The sequence below is a fragment of the Martes martes genome (genome assembly GCF_963455335.1).
Source record: "Martes martes genome assembly, chromosome: 18".
In the NCBI taxonomy this organism is placed as follows: domain Eukaryota; kingdom Metazoa; phylum Chordata; class Mammalia; order Carnivora; family Mustelidae; genus Martes; species Martes martes.
The window spans coordinates 25,914,266-25,930,728 of NC_137906.1; the positions used below are offsets into that span (position 1 = coordinate 25,914,266).

The following is a 16,463-nucleotide window of genomic DNA, read 5'->3' on the forward strand; positions in this document are numbered from 1 at the left end:
TATGATACAGCAATTCCATTTTCAGGTATACACCCAAAAGAAGTGAAAGCAGGAACTCAAACAGATAGTTGCACACCAGGGCTCATTGCAGCATTATTCACAGTAGCCAAAAGGTGGAAATGACCTAAATGTCTATTAAGAAATTGATGGATATACAAAATATGGTACACCCATACAATACCATTCAGCCTGAAAAAAATGACATTTGGTCACATGCTACAACATGGATGAACGTTGAAAACATGTGCTAGGTGAGATAAGCCAGACGCAAAAGGGCAAATGTACCACTTAGTAGAGGTACCTAAAATAGGCAAATTCTTAAAGCCAAAAAGCATATTAAAGTTTACCAAATCCTTGGGATATGAGGAGGAGGGGGGAGTTATTGTTTAATGGGAACAGAGTCTCCATTTGGAATGAAAAAAATTCCTGCAGATGCATGGTGGTAACTGCTGTAGAGTGTTGTGGATTTATTCAGGGCCACTGAATTCTATGCTTAAAAATGGTGAAAAGGGTAATTTTTATACTTTACCTCAGGAAAAGAAAATAAAGGAAAAAAGCAAACAAATCTCAATGGAGGAGTGACAACATATCATAGTCAAGAGACCATGTGAAACGGGGTATATATGTACATAGGTGTGGGCACAGGGGAGGACATCTGTATAAAATAAAATATGTTCTTTCCACTTAGAAAAAAATGCTGTTGCTCTGGACCATCCCAGTTTAATTTAACCAGAATCTCTGTGGTTGGATCCAAGAATTGATTTTTTTTTTTTTAATCTCCTCAACTGATTCTAGCGTACAGCAAGTTGAGAACTACTGATCTATATACATGTTACTCTGCTTATTTTTTCTTTTATCCAAGCCTAAAATTGTGCTACTGTGAAATAAACCTAGGGCCTGCATATTTGCTTTTGGGCAATAACATCATAAAAGGAGCAGCACCACCCACCCCCAGAGGCCACAGAATGAGGCCAACAGTGACACCAATGACTGTTCCTATGGAGAAAGAGAGGGGTCTAAAGTCAATTTCAAGGTCTGTTCACTCTCCCCTGACCAGTCTTGGAAGCTCAGCATTTGTGTGGTCAAGAGGTTCAGGATTCCTTAGAGCCTATTATAGTTTTATGTAATCCCTGGATTTCATATGTAGGGTTTGGGAACCAAAAAGATGTTGATTTGATTCCTAGACCTGCCATTTACTTGACATAGGAAAGACATATAAAGCTTCTAATCTGCAGTTTCTTCCTCTGTGAAATGGGGGCACCACTGTCCTCTCTGGAGGCTCAGCAAGGATAACAGATTTGTGCACACCGTGTTAGTAAGTGGGACTGTAGGATTTGAACCCAATCAAGGCTTCTTGCATACTCAGCCTCCTCAAGAGATCATTGGAACCCAAGTCTGGGGTGCTACTTTCTACCCTTCGGCACTTAAGTGCCAGATGGCTGGGACAGGAAGGGATGTGAGAACACCCTAGGAGCTTAGAGATTAATTAGAACGGGCTTTATTGAGTTGGAGTGACTGAAGGGAGGTATGAAGAAGGCTCATGGTGCAGAGTTGAACCCACCCCCTTAGCACCCACACAGCTCCCCGAAGGGATTTTGGGGCCCTGGAAGGGGGCAGGTGAGGATCGCCACTTACTTCATAGCCCAAGAAGAAGCCAATGGGCTTGGTGGGCTTTATCCTGATGCCAATGTTGCCTTCAGTGTTGAACGGCAGGCTGTTGCCCTTGTCATCAATGATCTGGAGAAAGAAGTCGTGTATCCCACACTGCTGGGCCATGCCAGTATGCCTGCCCCACCCACACAGTACTTGCCTATTTGTGTGACACCACTGAGAATAAATGGGGGGAGGAGCCCTGCCGGAAAATAGATTAAAAATGTCAGAACTCTTTGAAATCAGGAAATGGTGAAACCCAAGTTATGGGTCTATTAGTCTCATGGATATGCAGACATGGCAAATGTGTCTTCAAGCTAGAAAACACAGATCAGGAAAAACTAGAAGCACCAGCTGATGGAGAGAGCTGCCAGCGCTCTCTCCAGGTGCTCTGGTCCCATCTGTTATGTGTGAGGCTTCTAGCTCCCAGGCTGACTGGCATTCATGCCCAGGATACTGCAGTTCTTGACTGAAGCCTCCCCAGGAAATTGGAGGAAAATAAGAGGAGAGGACAACTGGGGTTGGGGGTGGGGTGGAGAGGGCACAGCTGATTCTGTCATCTGGTGTCACACAATTGTCCAATTCAGCTGAGCCCTAACTGCTCCCAGCAAATGCTTTTAGGACCAGACCTGGACATCGAAGGGGGGGATGCTTTTCCCCATGGAACCCGGCTTGATCTTCATTCCCCGCCAAGTGCCACAACACAAGCCCTATTCACAAAGGAAAGAAAATGGGGTTGGTCAGAGATCCAGTCTCATTACAAAGCATCAAGAACCACTGCATCCTTACCCACTGATGTCATTTGATGTGGAGCCTTTACAGGGAAGCTAGAAAGCCCAGATTCTAGGCATGAGGCATTGACCCAACTCCGGTCAGCAGATATTAACCACACCTGACATGGACTGGGCCTGTGCTAGCTCCTGGGGCTAACAGGTCCAGTGAGAGGAGCCAAAAAAGAAGCAAGGGGGGTGCCTGGGTGGCTCAGTGGGTTAAAGCCTCTGCTTTCAGCTCAGGTCATGATCCCAGGATCCTGGGATGGAGCCCCACATCGGGCTCTCTGCTCCGAGGAGAGCCTGCTTCCTCCTCTCTCTCCCTGCCTGGCTCTCTTGCCTACTTGTAATCTGTCTGTCAAATAAATAAATAAAATCTTAAAAAAAAAAAAAGAAGCAAGGGGAGAGCCTGGGGCTGTGGGCACGTAATATGAGGTGTTACATGCCCACTGTATGTCAGACATGTGTCTGTTGGTTAGAGGAGGACCATAAAATCATTTATCATTGACTCAGGCAGTTAAACAGTGATAGGAACCCTGTCTCAATGACTCAGAGCTGTGTCAAGAATATTCAGATTGTGGTGTTCCCACAATGATTGCCCCAATTATCTCTACTATCCTAGCATCCAGTGTAACACTTGCTTAAAAACAAGAGTAATGGGGCACCTGGGTGGCTCAGTGGGTTAAAGCCTCTGCCTTAGACTCAGGTCATGATCTCAGGGTCCTGGGATTGAGCCCCGCATCGGGCTCTCTGCTCGGCGGGGAGCCTGCTTCCCCCTCTCTCTGCCTGCCTCTCTGCCTACTTGTAATCTCTGTCTGTCAAATAAATAAAATAAAAATCTTTGAAAACTAAACAAAACAAGAGTAACTACAAGGTCAGCATGTACAAGGGGTTGAACATTGTAGCCAGAGTTTTATACACCTCCTTTCATTTCCCTTATCACAACTCAGCAAGATTGGGTTTTGATTTTGGAGGCAAAGAAGCAGAGACTCTGGAAGGTTCAATGCTCTGCCTATAGTCTTGAAGCCTGTAATTGGCAAGCTGAGATTTGAACCAGTGTCTGAATTCCTGAAAAGGAAAGCTCTTTCCCCCTTTGCTAAGCTGCTGCTCAAGGTGCAGGCATGTGGGAAATGTTCCACAGACGAGTCAGTAGCTATGAAAATACTTTCAGAAATAAAGCACCACCAAGGTGTAAGGAAGTATTCTGTTGTTGCAAATGGACCTGGGTAGTGGGCATAGTGTAGTTCTCAACGTACCTTCCTCCTTGTCCAAATATAAACATGAATCATCCAAGGACAAAACTAGAGTCTTAGTATTTCTTAGGCCTGGAAGCAGACCAATTAACTGATGATTTAAAAGCATATTTTTTTTTTTGCAAAGAAGTCAGACAAGTATGTTAATTGAGGCTAAAATAGCCATTTGGTTCTAGATCCTGAAATGGTAGTCATCCCTCTCTCAGCTACAGGGAAAACAAGGAGTTTGGGGAAAGTGCTTCTGCCCAATGACAGAAATGGCTTCAGAATTGTGTTGGAGGAAAGATACCTGTCCCTTCCCCTACTATCATTAATAAAGTTTTTGTGGTTCAAGACATGCATGATACTCTGAATGCCCTGCCACCTGGCTGCTCAGCGATGCCTTTGGGAGTCATACTGTGTGTGTGTGTGTGTGTGTGTGTGTGTCTATGTGTGTTTGGTATATACAGAAAGTCTCTGCTCCCTCCACAACACCAGCTAGTGTCCCACAGTCAAACCTGTATGTTGTCCACATAAACACCCAGAAAGGAACTTCTGGGGCCAGCTCCTAGCTGCCTCTAGTTTTCACCCTAGGAAGGGATGGTGAAGTGGGCAGGACTTGCAGATGGTGGCCTCCATGTTACTGGAGAGAACCTTCCAACCCACCATCCCTCCTGGGCTCCCTAGAGCACATGATCATAGGGACGGTGGCACCGCATCCTTAGACCCCTTTCGAAGTTTCGTCCAATACTTTTCAGTACATTGGCCTCCTGACAGACTGATGAGTTGTGAATTATCTTTGTGCAAATTGATTTGGGGCAAACTAGCCTAGAAATCTGAAGCCACCCATTGGCCTCAGGCAATGCTGTGAGCAGAATGGGGCCTCTGCATATTCATTGTTCAGCTCTTCTGCTGGGCTCAGCAGCTCGGCACATCCTGACTGACCCAGAAAGGACCATCTACCTACTGTTTCTGACTGTCCATAGAGCTCATGGAGCGGAAGGCCTGTCTTTCTTCTCCACTCCTCTTGATCCTCCGGCAGCAGAGCCTCTCCGCCAGTAGTGCAGTGCTCCAGGGTAGGGAACCTGAGACTTCAGGGAAGACAAAGTGACAAGAGAACTTGAAGTCAGGCCTTGGAGGCTCTGCCCCAGGCCCAGAGTGTTAAGAGCTCAGAGTCTCTTCATCTGGATCACTCATGCTTCTGCTTCCTCATGTTCTTACTTGCCTTTTGGGCAATTTGGTCAATGCCAAGTGGAGGTCACTCATTTCCTGGCCAGGGGTAGGTGATGGTGGTGAGGCTAATGGGTTTGGATCAAAGGTTTGGATCAACTTTGGAAGCTGACATAAAAAGGTGGCAAAGATGTATTGATCAGACATTGTCTTCACATTCACTATGGCTATAAAGGGTATTTTATAAACCACAATGTGGTGGGGGATAAGATCCTAAGAGCATGTTAGGATGCTAACAGAACTGCATTGCCTTCTCTGAAGAGTAGGGTCATGTGAATTGAAGGGCTTTTTAATTTGTGAGCAGAGGATGCAAGTTAGAGGGTAGAAATGAATTGCTTGGGACATCGAGGAAGACTGGGGTGAGTGCAGAAAAAGAGAGAAGTGTTGCGGTAGCAGTCCTGAGAGAAAGAATTTCAGAGGGAGCATTAAAGTTGTCTGTGAACATCAGTAGTAGGTACACTGCATGATGTAAATCCTCTTCCTCATTTTTCCCCATAAAATTTTCTGCTAATTAAAAAAAAACACAGGGGTGCCTGAGTGGCTCAGTGGGTTAAAGCCTCTGCCTTCAGCTCAGGTCATGATCCCAGGGTCCTGGGATCAAGCCCCGCGGCATCGGGCTCTCTGCTCAGCAGGGAGCCTGCTTCCTCCTCTCTCTCTGCCTGCCTCTCTGCCTGCTTGTGATCTCTGTCTGTCAAATAAATAAATAATCTTAAAAAAAAGAAAACAAACACAAAATAGTGATGGATTCCCTGAAGGACGTGGGGAGACATGATTGAGGTCTGAGTACCGGGTGGCCTGGGCTGAGCCAGGTCATCTCTTGGGGATGAGAGAGGTAGCAGACATCTGGTTCACCTTCTCATCCTCATCACCCTGCCCTGGTACACCAGAGTCCAAGTCAAGGGCAGGAGGGTTGCGTTCACTAAGGGTGTCTTCTTCATCCTTCTGCAGCTTTATCCAAAATAGATAAAACAGGCAGATTCTCTGATGCAGTCGTTAACTATGTTTTGGTTATATTTTTACTGGGTTTGGACAAAGATCATCATCTGAGGCATGTTTCAAAAAGAGCTTAATATGAGCTTTGAAATACAGATGGAAACAGAATCCAACCAGCTTGAGGCTTCATGAATAAAATCAAAACAAAACTGTGTTTCAGAGTTAGTTTCATAAGGGTAGTCACAGAACACCTTAATATTTTAATTCTATATTTAAGACATGTTACTCTGGTTTTTGAATAGCCATTTTTATCTCACACTCTTTAAAAGATAAATAAATCCCCATAAGTTTCAAAGAGCAGATTTCAGTTTAGCTAAAATTAACCTGCAAACATGGGGAAATGCAAAAATAAACCTTTACGTTAAGAGAACATGATGCATCCATCAGACTGACGGAATTTAAAAAACTCTGACAATAACAAATATTGCCAATGTTATGAAACAATGGGAATTCTCCTATCTTGCTAGCAGGAGCATAAACTGGTTCAATCTTTGGAAAATCACATGGTAAAATGTCATGTCAAGTGTGAACTAGCAATTCCTCTTCCAGAAAAATACTACGGAAATGCATGCTTATATGTACCAGCATACCTGTACAAGAATTCAATGCAGCATTAATCACTAATAGCCCCCAAATGAAAACTATCCAAGTGTCCATTAATGGTAGAACAGATAAAAAAATGCGTTATGTATTCATACAATGGGATATTATACAGCAATGAAAATTAACTACAGCAACCTGTAGCAACATAGACACATCTTAAAAACCTAATGCTGAAAAAAGAAGCCAGATATTACAGAATAATATATGATTACACACATAAAGATCAAAGGCAAGTAAAATATAATAATTTGTTTAGGGATATTTCCTTAGGAGGTAAACTATCAGAGAAAACAGGAAATGAACACCATAAAAGTCGAGATAATAAATTTTTTTAGGGGAGAAAGAGAGCTATGTAGAGATCTCTGGGGTGTGGGCAGTATTCTATTTTTGTGATTCAGGTGAGTGGTGACACAGGTGTTTTTCAACAGTTCATTAATTTATATATTTATGTCTTTTTTAAAAGATTTTATCTATTTACTTGACAGAGAGAGAAATCACAAGGAGGCAGAGAGGCAGGCAGAGAGAGAGGGGGAAGCAGGCTCCCTACTAAGCAGGGAGCCCAATGTGGGGCTTGATCCCAGTACCCTGAGATATGACCTGAGCCGAAGGCAGAAGCTTAACCCACTGAGACACCCAGTTGCCCCTACACATTTATGTCTTACTCTGTATGTTTGACCTTTTATAAGAGAAAATGTTTAAAAAAGAATAAACTCACAATGATACAAGGCTTGTTTTTCATTTGGATCTTGGAGTCTTGCTTTAATGAACTAATTATCACCACCAACACTTACCTAACACACACACACACACACACACACACAAGAACACACAAGTCAAAGAACCACAGTTAAAAACAGACCATGGTACATTGGATCCCTTAAATTCCTTCCCAAAGATTGTTATGACCAGCCACCACCACTTCTATCATACCTGGTAGAAGCGTGCTGTAGAATCATTCGATATATAGTTGATGCAGCAAGGCACTGTGTGATGGGGTATTTGAACAACATCTAGAAAAGGAGAAGAGAAGGAATTTCATTTTTATAGTAAAGAGTTAAAATATCAGTTAATTATTAGCATTTTAATTCTGATCTCCTCTCTAAGGAGAGCCCACTATTTATTTAATTCTTTCACTGTCCCTATATTGAGCATGAATTTTGTACATGGCATGCATTAGGCACGGTTGAGTGAAAGCAAGAAGAGTAAGATAACATCCCAACTAAGAGTAGGTACTAATAGAGGAGATAAAACAGGACTCTTATGGTAAGACAGAAGTTGGTAGATGTTATAAGAGAGATTGGAAGAAGGAGAACATAGCAGAGGGAAATACCCTTCTTGAATGTGTGATCCAGGGGCCTCATGGACCAGGTGGCACTACGTTGGGGTATGTAACAAATGGAATGGTGCCCACAGACAGAGGAAAGGTGTGGGTTTTTGAAGATAGAAGGAATAGCAGGAGTAAAGTTTCCAGAGTTGAAGAAACATTTAAGTGAAGTCAAATAATATGGTTTATTTAGATGGGAGAGGAACAAGAAGTAAATTTAGGAAGACTGGGGTTAGTTGGAAGCAGATGATACAGAGTCTAAAATGTCTGGTATTCACAGTGGTTTTACTAGAGGTGGGATCCTTTCAGTTTCAGATCAGGGTGGAGACACACTGGGAGAACATGGAACACGAAAGATGAGAGAATGCAGGTTTGGGGTCTGCCTGCCTGACCTCAATCCTTTTACTTAATTCCTCTGCAACTGTTTCCTCATCTATAAAATGAGAATATCTCTATCTCCCATGCAGAACCACAGGAAGGTGTAATGGGAACATGGGGGAAATCTGCCTTCACTTTCAGTCCTTCTCCTTCTGAGTGCAATCAACTCGCCCTCTCTCCCCTGTCCTTCCCTCTCTCCTTCCTTCCTACCTTTTTCCAGTATTATTAACATACAATGTTATATAGTCTCAGATGTATAATACAGTGATTCAACAATTTTATATGACTCAGTGCTCATCAGGATATGTATACTCTTTTTTTTAAAAAGATTTTTTTAGGGACACCTGGGTGGCTCAGTTGGTTAAGCGGCTGCCTTTGGCTCAGGTCATGATCCCAGCGTCCTGGGATCGAGTCCCATATCGGGCTCCTTGCTCAGCGGGGAGCCTGCTTCTCCCTCTGCCTCTGCCTACCACTCTGTCTGCCTGTGCTCGCTCGCTCTCTCTCTAACAAATAAATAAATTTAAAAAAAAATTATAAAAAAAAGATTTTTTTAAAAAACTTATTTATTTGTTAGAGAGAGAGAGAGAGAGAATGCACAGGCAGACAGAGTGATAGGCAGAGGCAGAGGAAGAAGTGTTACACACTTGAGAAACCCAGAACCTGGGTTATATTGTGCTTAGGGTGTAACCATCCCTCAGAATAATACATTGCTTAAACTGTAACTTTAACTAAGGACAAGTTGTGCTTGTCAGGCAAGCATGCTTAAAGATGACCTTGAGAAAAACATGTACGAGCAGCAGGTCTCTGGTAGAGGGGATGATAACACATCCCGGAAGCCCAACGGCTAGGAACCTTGGCCGGCTCAGGGTGGAACACCGCCCTACTTCCTTTTTTGTCTCCCCTACCTCAGAGTATGCCACCTATTAAGGTAATCCATTTAAGTGCATTTGCAAAATTACAAATCTCATGCTGCTGGCCCAGACACACCCTACTTCTCTTCTTGCTTACTTCCTTTATCTCTAAAACTTTATCTCTAAAACTTATCTCTAAAACTTTATCTCTAAAACATATGCGACCAACATATGACTCACATTCCTTCTTGTTTACCTACTAGACAGATGGCTAATGTATAACCCTTTTTTCTTCTCCTTTGTTATCTTGTATCTAATAAATTCAGGATTGAGGAATTGTTTGGGGGCAACAGTCCTTCCAGCTGTGGTCCTCTGCTCCCATTCTCTTAACAGCTGACTGTTTGTACCTCATTCTCCCATGTGCCATTAGGAAAGCAGCATAGGGGACCCTCAACTAAATAACCTTTTTTCAGTTTCTTCTAGGAGTTTCTCAGTACTGGAAGGTTAGTCTTCTTACCTGTTCAGCGACCTTGGGGTCAAACTGGGGCATATGATGGATGAAGAGTGTAGCCCCTGCTGTCCATGGTTCCAACATGCACCCAAAGACAGCCAGAATCCAGCCCGTGTCCGAAAGGCACCAGAGGATATCAGATGTCTTCATTTGCAGAAATTTCCTGCTAACTCCAAAATACAGTGGCCTCAGCTATGTGACTGACCATGAGAGAATGTGATCAAGAGCTGGGGGACTCTGATTTTCAGGTGGTGACCCACCACTCATTCTCAGTGCATGTGGTTTGAGTGGGGCTCCAGACACACTCCCACAACAGGTCCCTAGAGTATGCCAAATCCCATTTTCTGGTCGTGTGTGCCTTCAACTGGTTTAGTTATAATGATCCTTAAGACTGGGAATATGGGAACAAATCTATAGCTCTTTTCTTGGATTTGACTGTTACTGATATAGTCCCAGGTAATGCTAGCAGCCATTTGGGGATAATAAGGAATAATAAATCTTTCTGAGAAGAGAATCAAAACTCAGCAGAAACAGGGCTGACAGATGGAGAGATGAAAACCTACTCTAGAGACTGTTTATGTCTGAAGCCAAACCCTGGAGTGCTCTGCCTCAGGATCTATTAAATTCCTGTATTCATTTTTTGGCTTAAAGATGTTTAGATTGGTCTTTCTGTCATTTGTGATGAAGAAAGAGAAAGGGAGAGAGAGAGAGAGAGAGAGAGAGACAGGAAGAGGGGGAGAGAGAGAGAGAGAGAGAGAGATTTAATTTTTAATATTCTATCTTGGCAAAGGACTGGAAACAATCAGACAATAGGCAATAACTGGAAGGTGGAGTGGAGAAGGTTTCTCATTTCCCTACCCTACCTTACTGCTTCTGAGGAACCTCTGTGAGCATAACTCCTTTCCCATTAGCAGGTTATGGCTTTGAGGTACTTTACTATTAATAGGGAAGGGCTCTGATAAACGATCCACCCTCCCTCATCCCAGCTCTCAGGATTGTGGCTCACCCACAAGAATTTACTAGCTAGGAGGTCCTGTCTTTTTAGCTTCGGACTCCCTACCCACTGAACATCTCTTCTGGGGTGTCTCTCAGGCACCTCAAATCCACCAGATCCTAATCTCTCCTGACTCCCTTGGACTAATTCTTTCTCCTCCAGTGTTCTCTGTATTTCAGTGAATATCATTACTACCCATGAAACTGTCCAAGCCCAAAATCTGAGTCAACCTTGACTGGCTCCTCTCTTATCTCCCACATCACTCCCACAGACAGTAGATCCCGTCCATTTTACCTCCTAAAATCTCAAATATGTTCACTTCCTTCATGTCTCTGACACCTTTGCCAAGCCACTGCCATCTTGGATTATTCTAAGACCCTCCAACTGGTCGATCTAACTCTATTCTGATTTTTCCCAACATTTTCTCCATATTGCAGCTAGTGATCTTTTATCTTTTTTCCTTTTTGCTTTTCTTTTCTCTCTTTCTCTCTCCTTCTTTCTTTCCCTTTCTCTCTCTCTCTATTTCTTTCTTTCTTTCTTTTTGAGAGAGGGAGTGTACACATGCACAAATAGGAAGTAGGAGGGGAGAAGCAGAGGGAGGGGGAGAGAGAGAATCTCAAACAGACTACACGTTCAGCACAGCACCCAATGTGAGGCTCAGTCTCATGACCCTGGGACATGACCTGAGCTGAAATCAAGAGCCAGATGCTTCACAGACTGAGCCACCCAGGTGCTGCCACGTGATCTTTTCAAAACACAAATCTGATCAGGTCTTTCCCTTGCTAAAATATGTCCCATTGCTCCAATACCTCCCCTCTCTCTCAAAACAAAACTAAACAAAAACAAACAAGCAAAAACAAATAAACAAGCAAGCAAACAAACAAAAAACTCTCTAGACTCTACACCAAGGCCCATGAGATCCTACAGGATCTGGGCCCTGCTTACTTTCTCAACTCCTCCCAAGTATACCTTACCCCACACTCTGAGCACCAGCCACCCTCAAATCTCAGCAGTTGTATAAACATTACTTTTTATATCTTTGTGCCTTTTCTCCTGTTATTCAGAGTGCACAGAAAGTCCTTCCCTTCTTCCCACCCCCATTCCTCCAGGGTTTTGCTATTCAGTTATCATTTTATAACTTTTCATCAGCACAGCTAGCCACAGTCTACCAAAAACCTTTTGGTGCCCTCTGATTTGGTTAATAAGTTAGAAAATATACAGTACCTGTTCTGGTCTGAATATTACTAGCTAGAGGAAGGGCAGAAGGGAGAAGAGGCTTAGTTTAAAAATTGATTAAATGGGGCTGCCTGGGTGGCTCAGTCATTAAGCGTCTGCCTTCGACTTGGGTCATGATCCTAGTGTCTAGCATCCGGCTCCCTGCTCAGCAGGAGGCCTGCTTCTCCCTCTCCCACTCCCCCTGCTTGTGTTCCCTCTCTCTCTCTGTCAAATAAATAAATAAATAAATAATTTTAACAAAAAAAAATTGAGTAAATGATTAACCCAAGGCCACAGCTTCAGCCTCTATGACTTTTAGATCAGGGACAGGGCCATGATGTGGCTTGGTCCCAGGTATTATTTTCCCTAATGGCTCATAACTGGGTAATTTCAAGTTTCATTTGTCCATAACTGGGGAGAAGGAAGGACCTGTTGTTTCAGGTGACATTGTTAGTTCATTCTGTATTTTCCCACCAAACCCTGAGTTAACTGTTAGAGACAAACTGGCTCTCCTACACACCTCCTGTCAAGGTGCTCAGGCAGAACTTAATGTGCCTCCTTTGTCATCAGAGGCCTCTGTCAGCAAACAGTTAGGATTCTCAATGTTTACCTCTCAGATTTTCATCAGTCTGAACCAAAGAGCACAGAAGGGAGAAGCAGGATAAGGTCAATTCTTCTTAGAGCTCTTTTCCCAACCCACACGTGCACGCACACACATGCACACATCACCCCAGATCTGTGGCCCAGCTCGTAAGTCAATGACTTCTTTCCTACCTTGAAGGGAAAGAGGATCGCAAGGCAAATCCATGGCTGTGTTTTGCCATCTTGGGGAAGCCTGTGGTCCCACTGGTGAAGAAGATGACCATTGGGTCCAGGGTCTTTGACTTAATACAGGTATGATCTGGGGATGCTGATCTGCAAAGAGATTCAGGACAAAAGGGGAGAAGTCATATTTACTCTTTTCCATCCCCAGAGAAGCAAAAGGAACAATATGAGGCTTGGAGTCAGAAAAATGGAGGTATCTAACACTGGAGGAGAAACCAGTTCTCCTGGTATTAGGAATCAAATGGAGTTTGAGAGTGAGTTTAGTAAGTTGACTCACATTTCTTCATTTTAAAAAGAGGGGAAACAAAATGGATTGTTTAGCGTGTAACAAACACTGAAATAGCACTTCCAGGCAATGCTCTAAGTGATTTACAAATAACAACTCATTCAATCTTCAGACCAACCCTAAAAGGCAAGTACTGCTCTTATTGTGCCCATTCTGTGGATTAGAAAACTGGGGCTCAGAAAGGTTTTCATAACTTGCCTGAAGACCTGTAGCCAGCAAGTGGTCCATCCAGGATTCAAATACACCCAGTTTTATCCAAAACTGTGTTTTTAGTCACACTGCTAAGCTTGTTTCTTACATGAACCAAGTTAATAGTACTTCTACCCCATAACCATGCACATTCGCCCTGGTATAAGCTTGAGATGGAAAGCAGAATCTCTAGGGTATCCCAGTGTGCCTTGATTCTTGGGGGTTTCTCCTAGACTGAGAGTCTCTTGGGCTCATAAATGCAAGTTCTCTATGGTGTTTGATCAGAGAAACTGCAAATGATCCCAGGACACTCTGACTCTTGGTGCAATACGATACCATATTGACTTTTGGCAATTTAAGGGTGTTTTAGAGAATACTTATTCACACCATTTTCATTTAATTGTGTGACTTTAAAATCCAGTGTAAGATGTGACTTCAGTGTGATATTTGCCTTTTGAGGCCAAAGGAAAGGACTTTAAAAACTGAGGGGTTACTTCAAGAAAACAAACCCAGCATGGTGTGTGGGTGACAGAAATAAATGCCTGAAGGTTTACAGAATCAGAGTTTTGGAAGCGGAAGTGGTCTTACTTACCTCAAACACTTCCCTAACTTTTCCTGAAAGGTGTCCCTAAAGGTATGCAACCCCTAAAAAATGGAAAGTGTTTGTTCCTCTAGCTACCTGACAGCCACAGCCTCAATTTTTCTTGCAATCTCAAGCTTTCCCTTAAAAATTCATCCCTTAATCTTTCACTTAGCCTCTTCATATATTTATAATTTATACAAACATAATATTTCAGATTCCTTACCTACAGGGAAGATGTAACACAACAACCCTCTAACTTTATACCTCACAGGGTTGCTGATACTTTAGTGATAGAGGCATGGAAGTTCAATACCCTTATTTTAAAGATAAAGCAATTGCATCCAAGAAAGGGGAAGGATTGGGGAGGGTATGTGCTATGGTGAATGCTGTGAACTGTGTAAGACTGATGAAGCACAAATAATACATCATATGTTAATATACATATAATATACATATAATTAATAATTATATTAATATATAATATATATATAATTAACATACATATAATAATATATTATTATATGAAATAAATAATACATTATATGTTAATTTTTTTTAAAAGGGAGGGAAGGAACCAGCCCAGGGTCATATATATATATATATATATATATATATATATATAATATCTATAATATATATATAATTAACATACATATAATAATATATTATTATATGAAATAAATAATACATTATATGTTAATTTTTTTTTAAAAGGGAGGGAAGGAACCAGCCCAGGGTCACACAGCAAATCTGCATAATTGGGAAGAGAAGGTTTTAGCCATCAGACCTGGTGAATCTCCCCCCACTGGTTGTTTGTCTACCAGCACTTGGGAGTGAATGGCCTTCTCCTGTCCTTCCTTAGATAGCACATTCATTAGAACAGAAACTCGGGGCACCTGGGTGGCTCAGTTGGTTGAACGACTGCCTTCGGCTCAGGTCATAATCCCGGACTTCCAGGATCGAGTCCCGCATCGGGCTCCCAGCTCCTTGGGGAGTCTGCTTCTCTCTCTGACCTTCTCCTCTCTCATGCTCTCTCTCACTCATTCTCTCTCAAATAAATAAATAAAATCTTTAAAAAAAAAAAAAAAGAACAGAAACTCACTTAATTAATGATCGTAAGTCCAACCACCCTTGATGGCTATGGTCAGACACCAGGAGCTTTGTTTTCAGAGTAGGACACTTGGAAGCTAAAGAATCCACTGCTGGGGCAAGGGTATCTGTGGTGACGATGCCCTTGGCTTTAGACACTTGTAATCGGTAGAGAAGGTCCTTGGTCTTCAGTTGCATGGTTCCTGGCACGAAGACTATTCCTGGGAATGATAAAGGAAATTTTGGGTTTCAGGCTTGGGTTATCTGCATAGAAATCCACTAGTGTCTTGCTGTGCAAAGTATGGTCCATGGACCAGCACCAACCACACCACCTAATACACAAAATCTCATGCCCCATCCCAAACCTACTGAATCAGAAGCTGCACTTTAATAAGATCTCCAAGGGACTCCTATGCACATTGAAATTTGAAAAGCCTGCCCTAACCTCTTCTGCTCTAGATGGATCTAGCCGGTAGACAGGTAGATCCTACTTTACATAGGATCTGGGACTATGTATGTAACTAGGACAGTATCCCTGACATCAGGATTAGCTGCATCCCTATCTACATTTTTCCTCTCTCATTTCCTCCTTTGTCAGTCCCTTGTGTCATCTTGTATCTCCTCGTACTCACTCTGCATATCTAAATTTAACTCCATTATCCTTTGAAGTTCCCTGCTTTCCCTTCCATCTTCTATCACCAACAATTAGTTCATGTCTTCATGAGTTGGGTTCTAATTTCTCCACCAGGTGCCTTGTCTTGAGTCTTCCTACTTTAGGTTCCATAGAACACTGACTCTTCCCACTCCACTCTTCTTCTCTTCACCAGCACCTGTACCCTCTCTCCAGGAAACCACCATACTCTCCACCCAATACTGAGGACACTACCCACCCACCACCTTTCTCTCCTGCAAATCTATTCTCTATTTCAATATGGCTGTTCTTCACACAGGCTTCTCCTGACTCTTGCCCATTCTTAGTATTCTCTTTCTTTGCTTCTCTCCCTCTTTACTTCTGCTTATACCAGAGGGCTCAGCTCATATCTTGGACTTCCCATGGGCCATCTCTTAGGTCTACAAGATGACATGGCTTCTCTATACTCTCTCTGCCATTGCTGTTCATTCTTCATTCCACATGACTTTGATGGATTAATCTAGTATTTTACTGGTGAGAGAATATATGAACATGTATTATAAAGCACATCAAAAGAGAATCCATGAGTCCCACACCAATTCTAAAGTATAGAGACAGATAGGCAATTAAAAAGGAAAGGGAAATCTCCACAAAAGAATGATAACTAATAAATGTAGGGAGAATAATATAAAGTAAAAAATTCTCCTATGAAACGACCATAATAATATTCAATTCAATCAAAAATCATTAATGGATTCTCAAATCCTAGGGTGAAAGACAACTGGAGAACATAAAGACACTTTATTCACATAAAGACAACTGGAGAACAGGTTATTCAGACAACCAGTCTCATAAATATTACAGCATAGATTACTAATTACTTACATAGACCACTAATTATAAAGGGAAAAGATGCCTTGCAAAGGTGTTTTTAAATAACACTGATGATAATACAAACCAACTTGATGTATCCCCTTATGTAAAGCACTGAGATAGGCAAATTGTCTTTGTAGTACTCCCACTGAAAATGTTTAACTGAATGTAGTCCTGAGGAAAGAGTTAGAAACACAAATTTTGTGGGACCTTCCAAAAACAACTGGTTTAGACTT

The 16,463-nt window shown here is 42.4% G+C and overlaps 1 protein-coding gene across 1 annotated transcript in view; it reads right to left on the reverse strand.

Moving 5' to 3' along the window:
* ACSM1 (acyl-CoA synthetase medium chain family member 1) overlaps window positions 1-16,463 on the reverse strand; it is a gene marked incomplete at its 5' end in the record, with an annotated part of 52,167 nt that overhangs the window by 8,523 nt on the left and 27,181 nt on the right. The window contains 7 exons of the mRNA XM_080830240.1: window positions 1,636-1,737; window positions 2,280-2,360; window positions 4,620-4,743; window positions 7,409-7,488; window positions 9,549-9,708; window positions 12,526-12,666; window positions 14,737-14,944. Coding sequence (XP_080686366.1) covers window positions 1,636-1,737; window positions 2,280-2,360; window positions 4,620-4,743; window positions 7,409-7,488; window positions 9,549-9,708; window positions 12,526-12,666; window positions 14,737-14,944 — 896 coding nt within the window. The remainder of the gene's footprint in view (window positions 1-1,635; window positions 1,738-2,279; window positions 2,361-4,619; window positions 4,744-7,408; window positions 7,489-9,548; window positions 9,709-12,525; window positions 12,667-14,736; window positions 14,945-16,463) is intronic.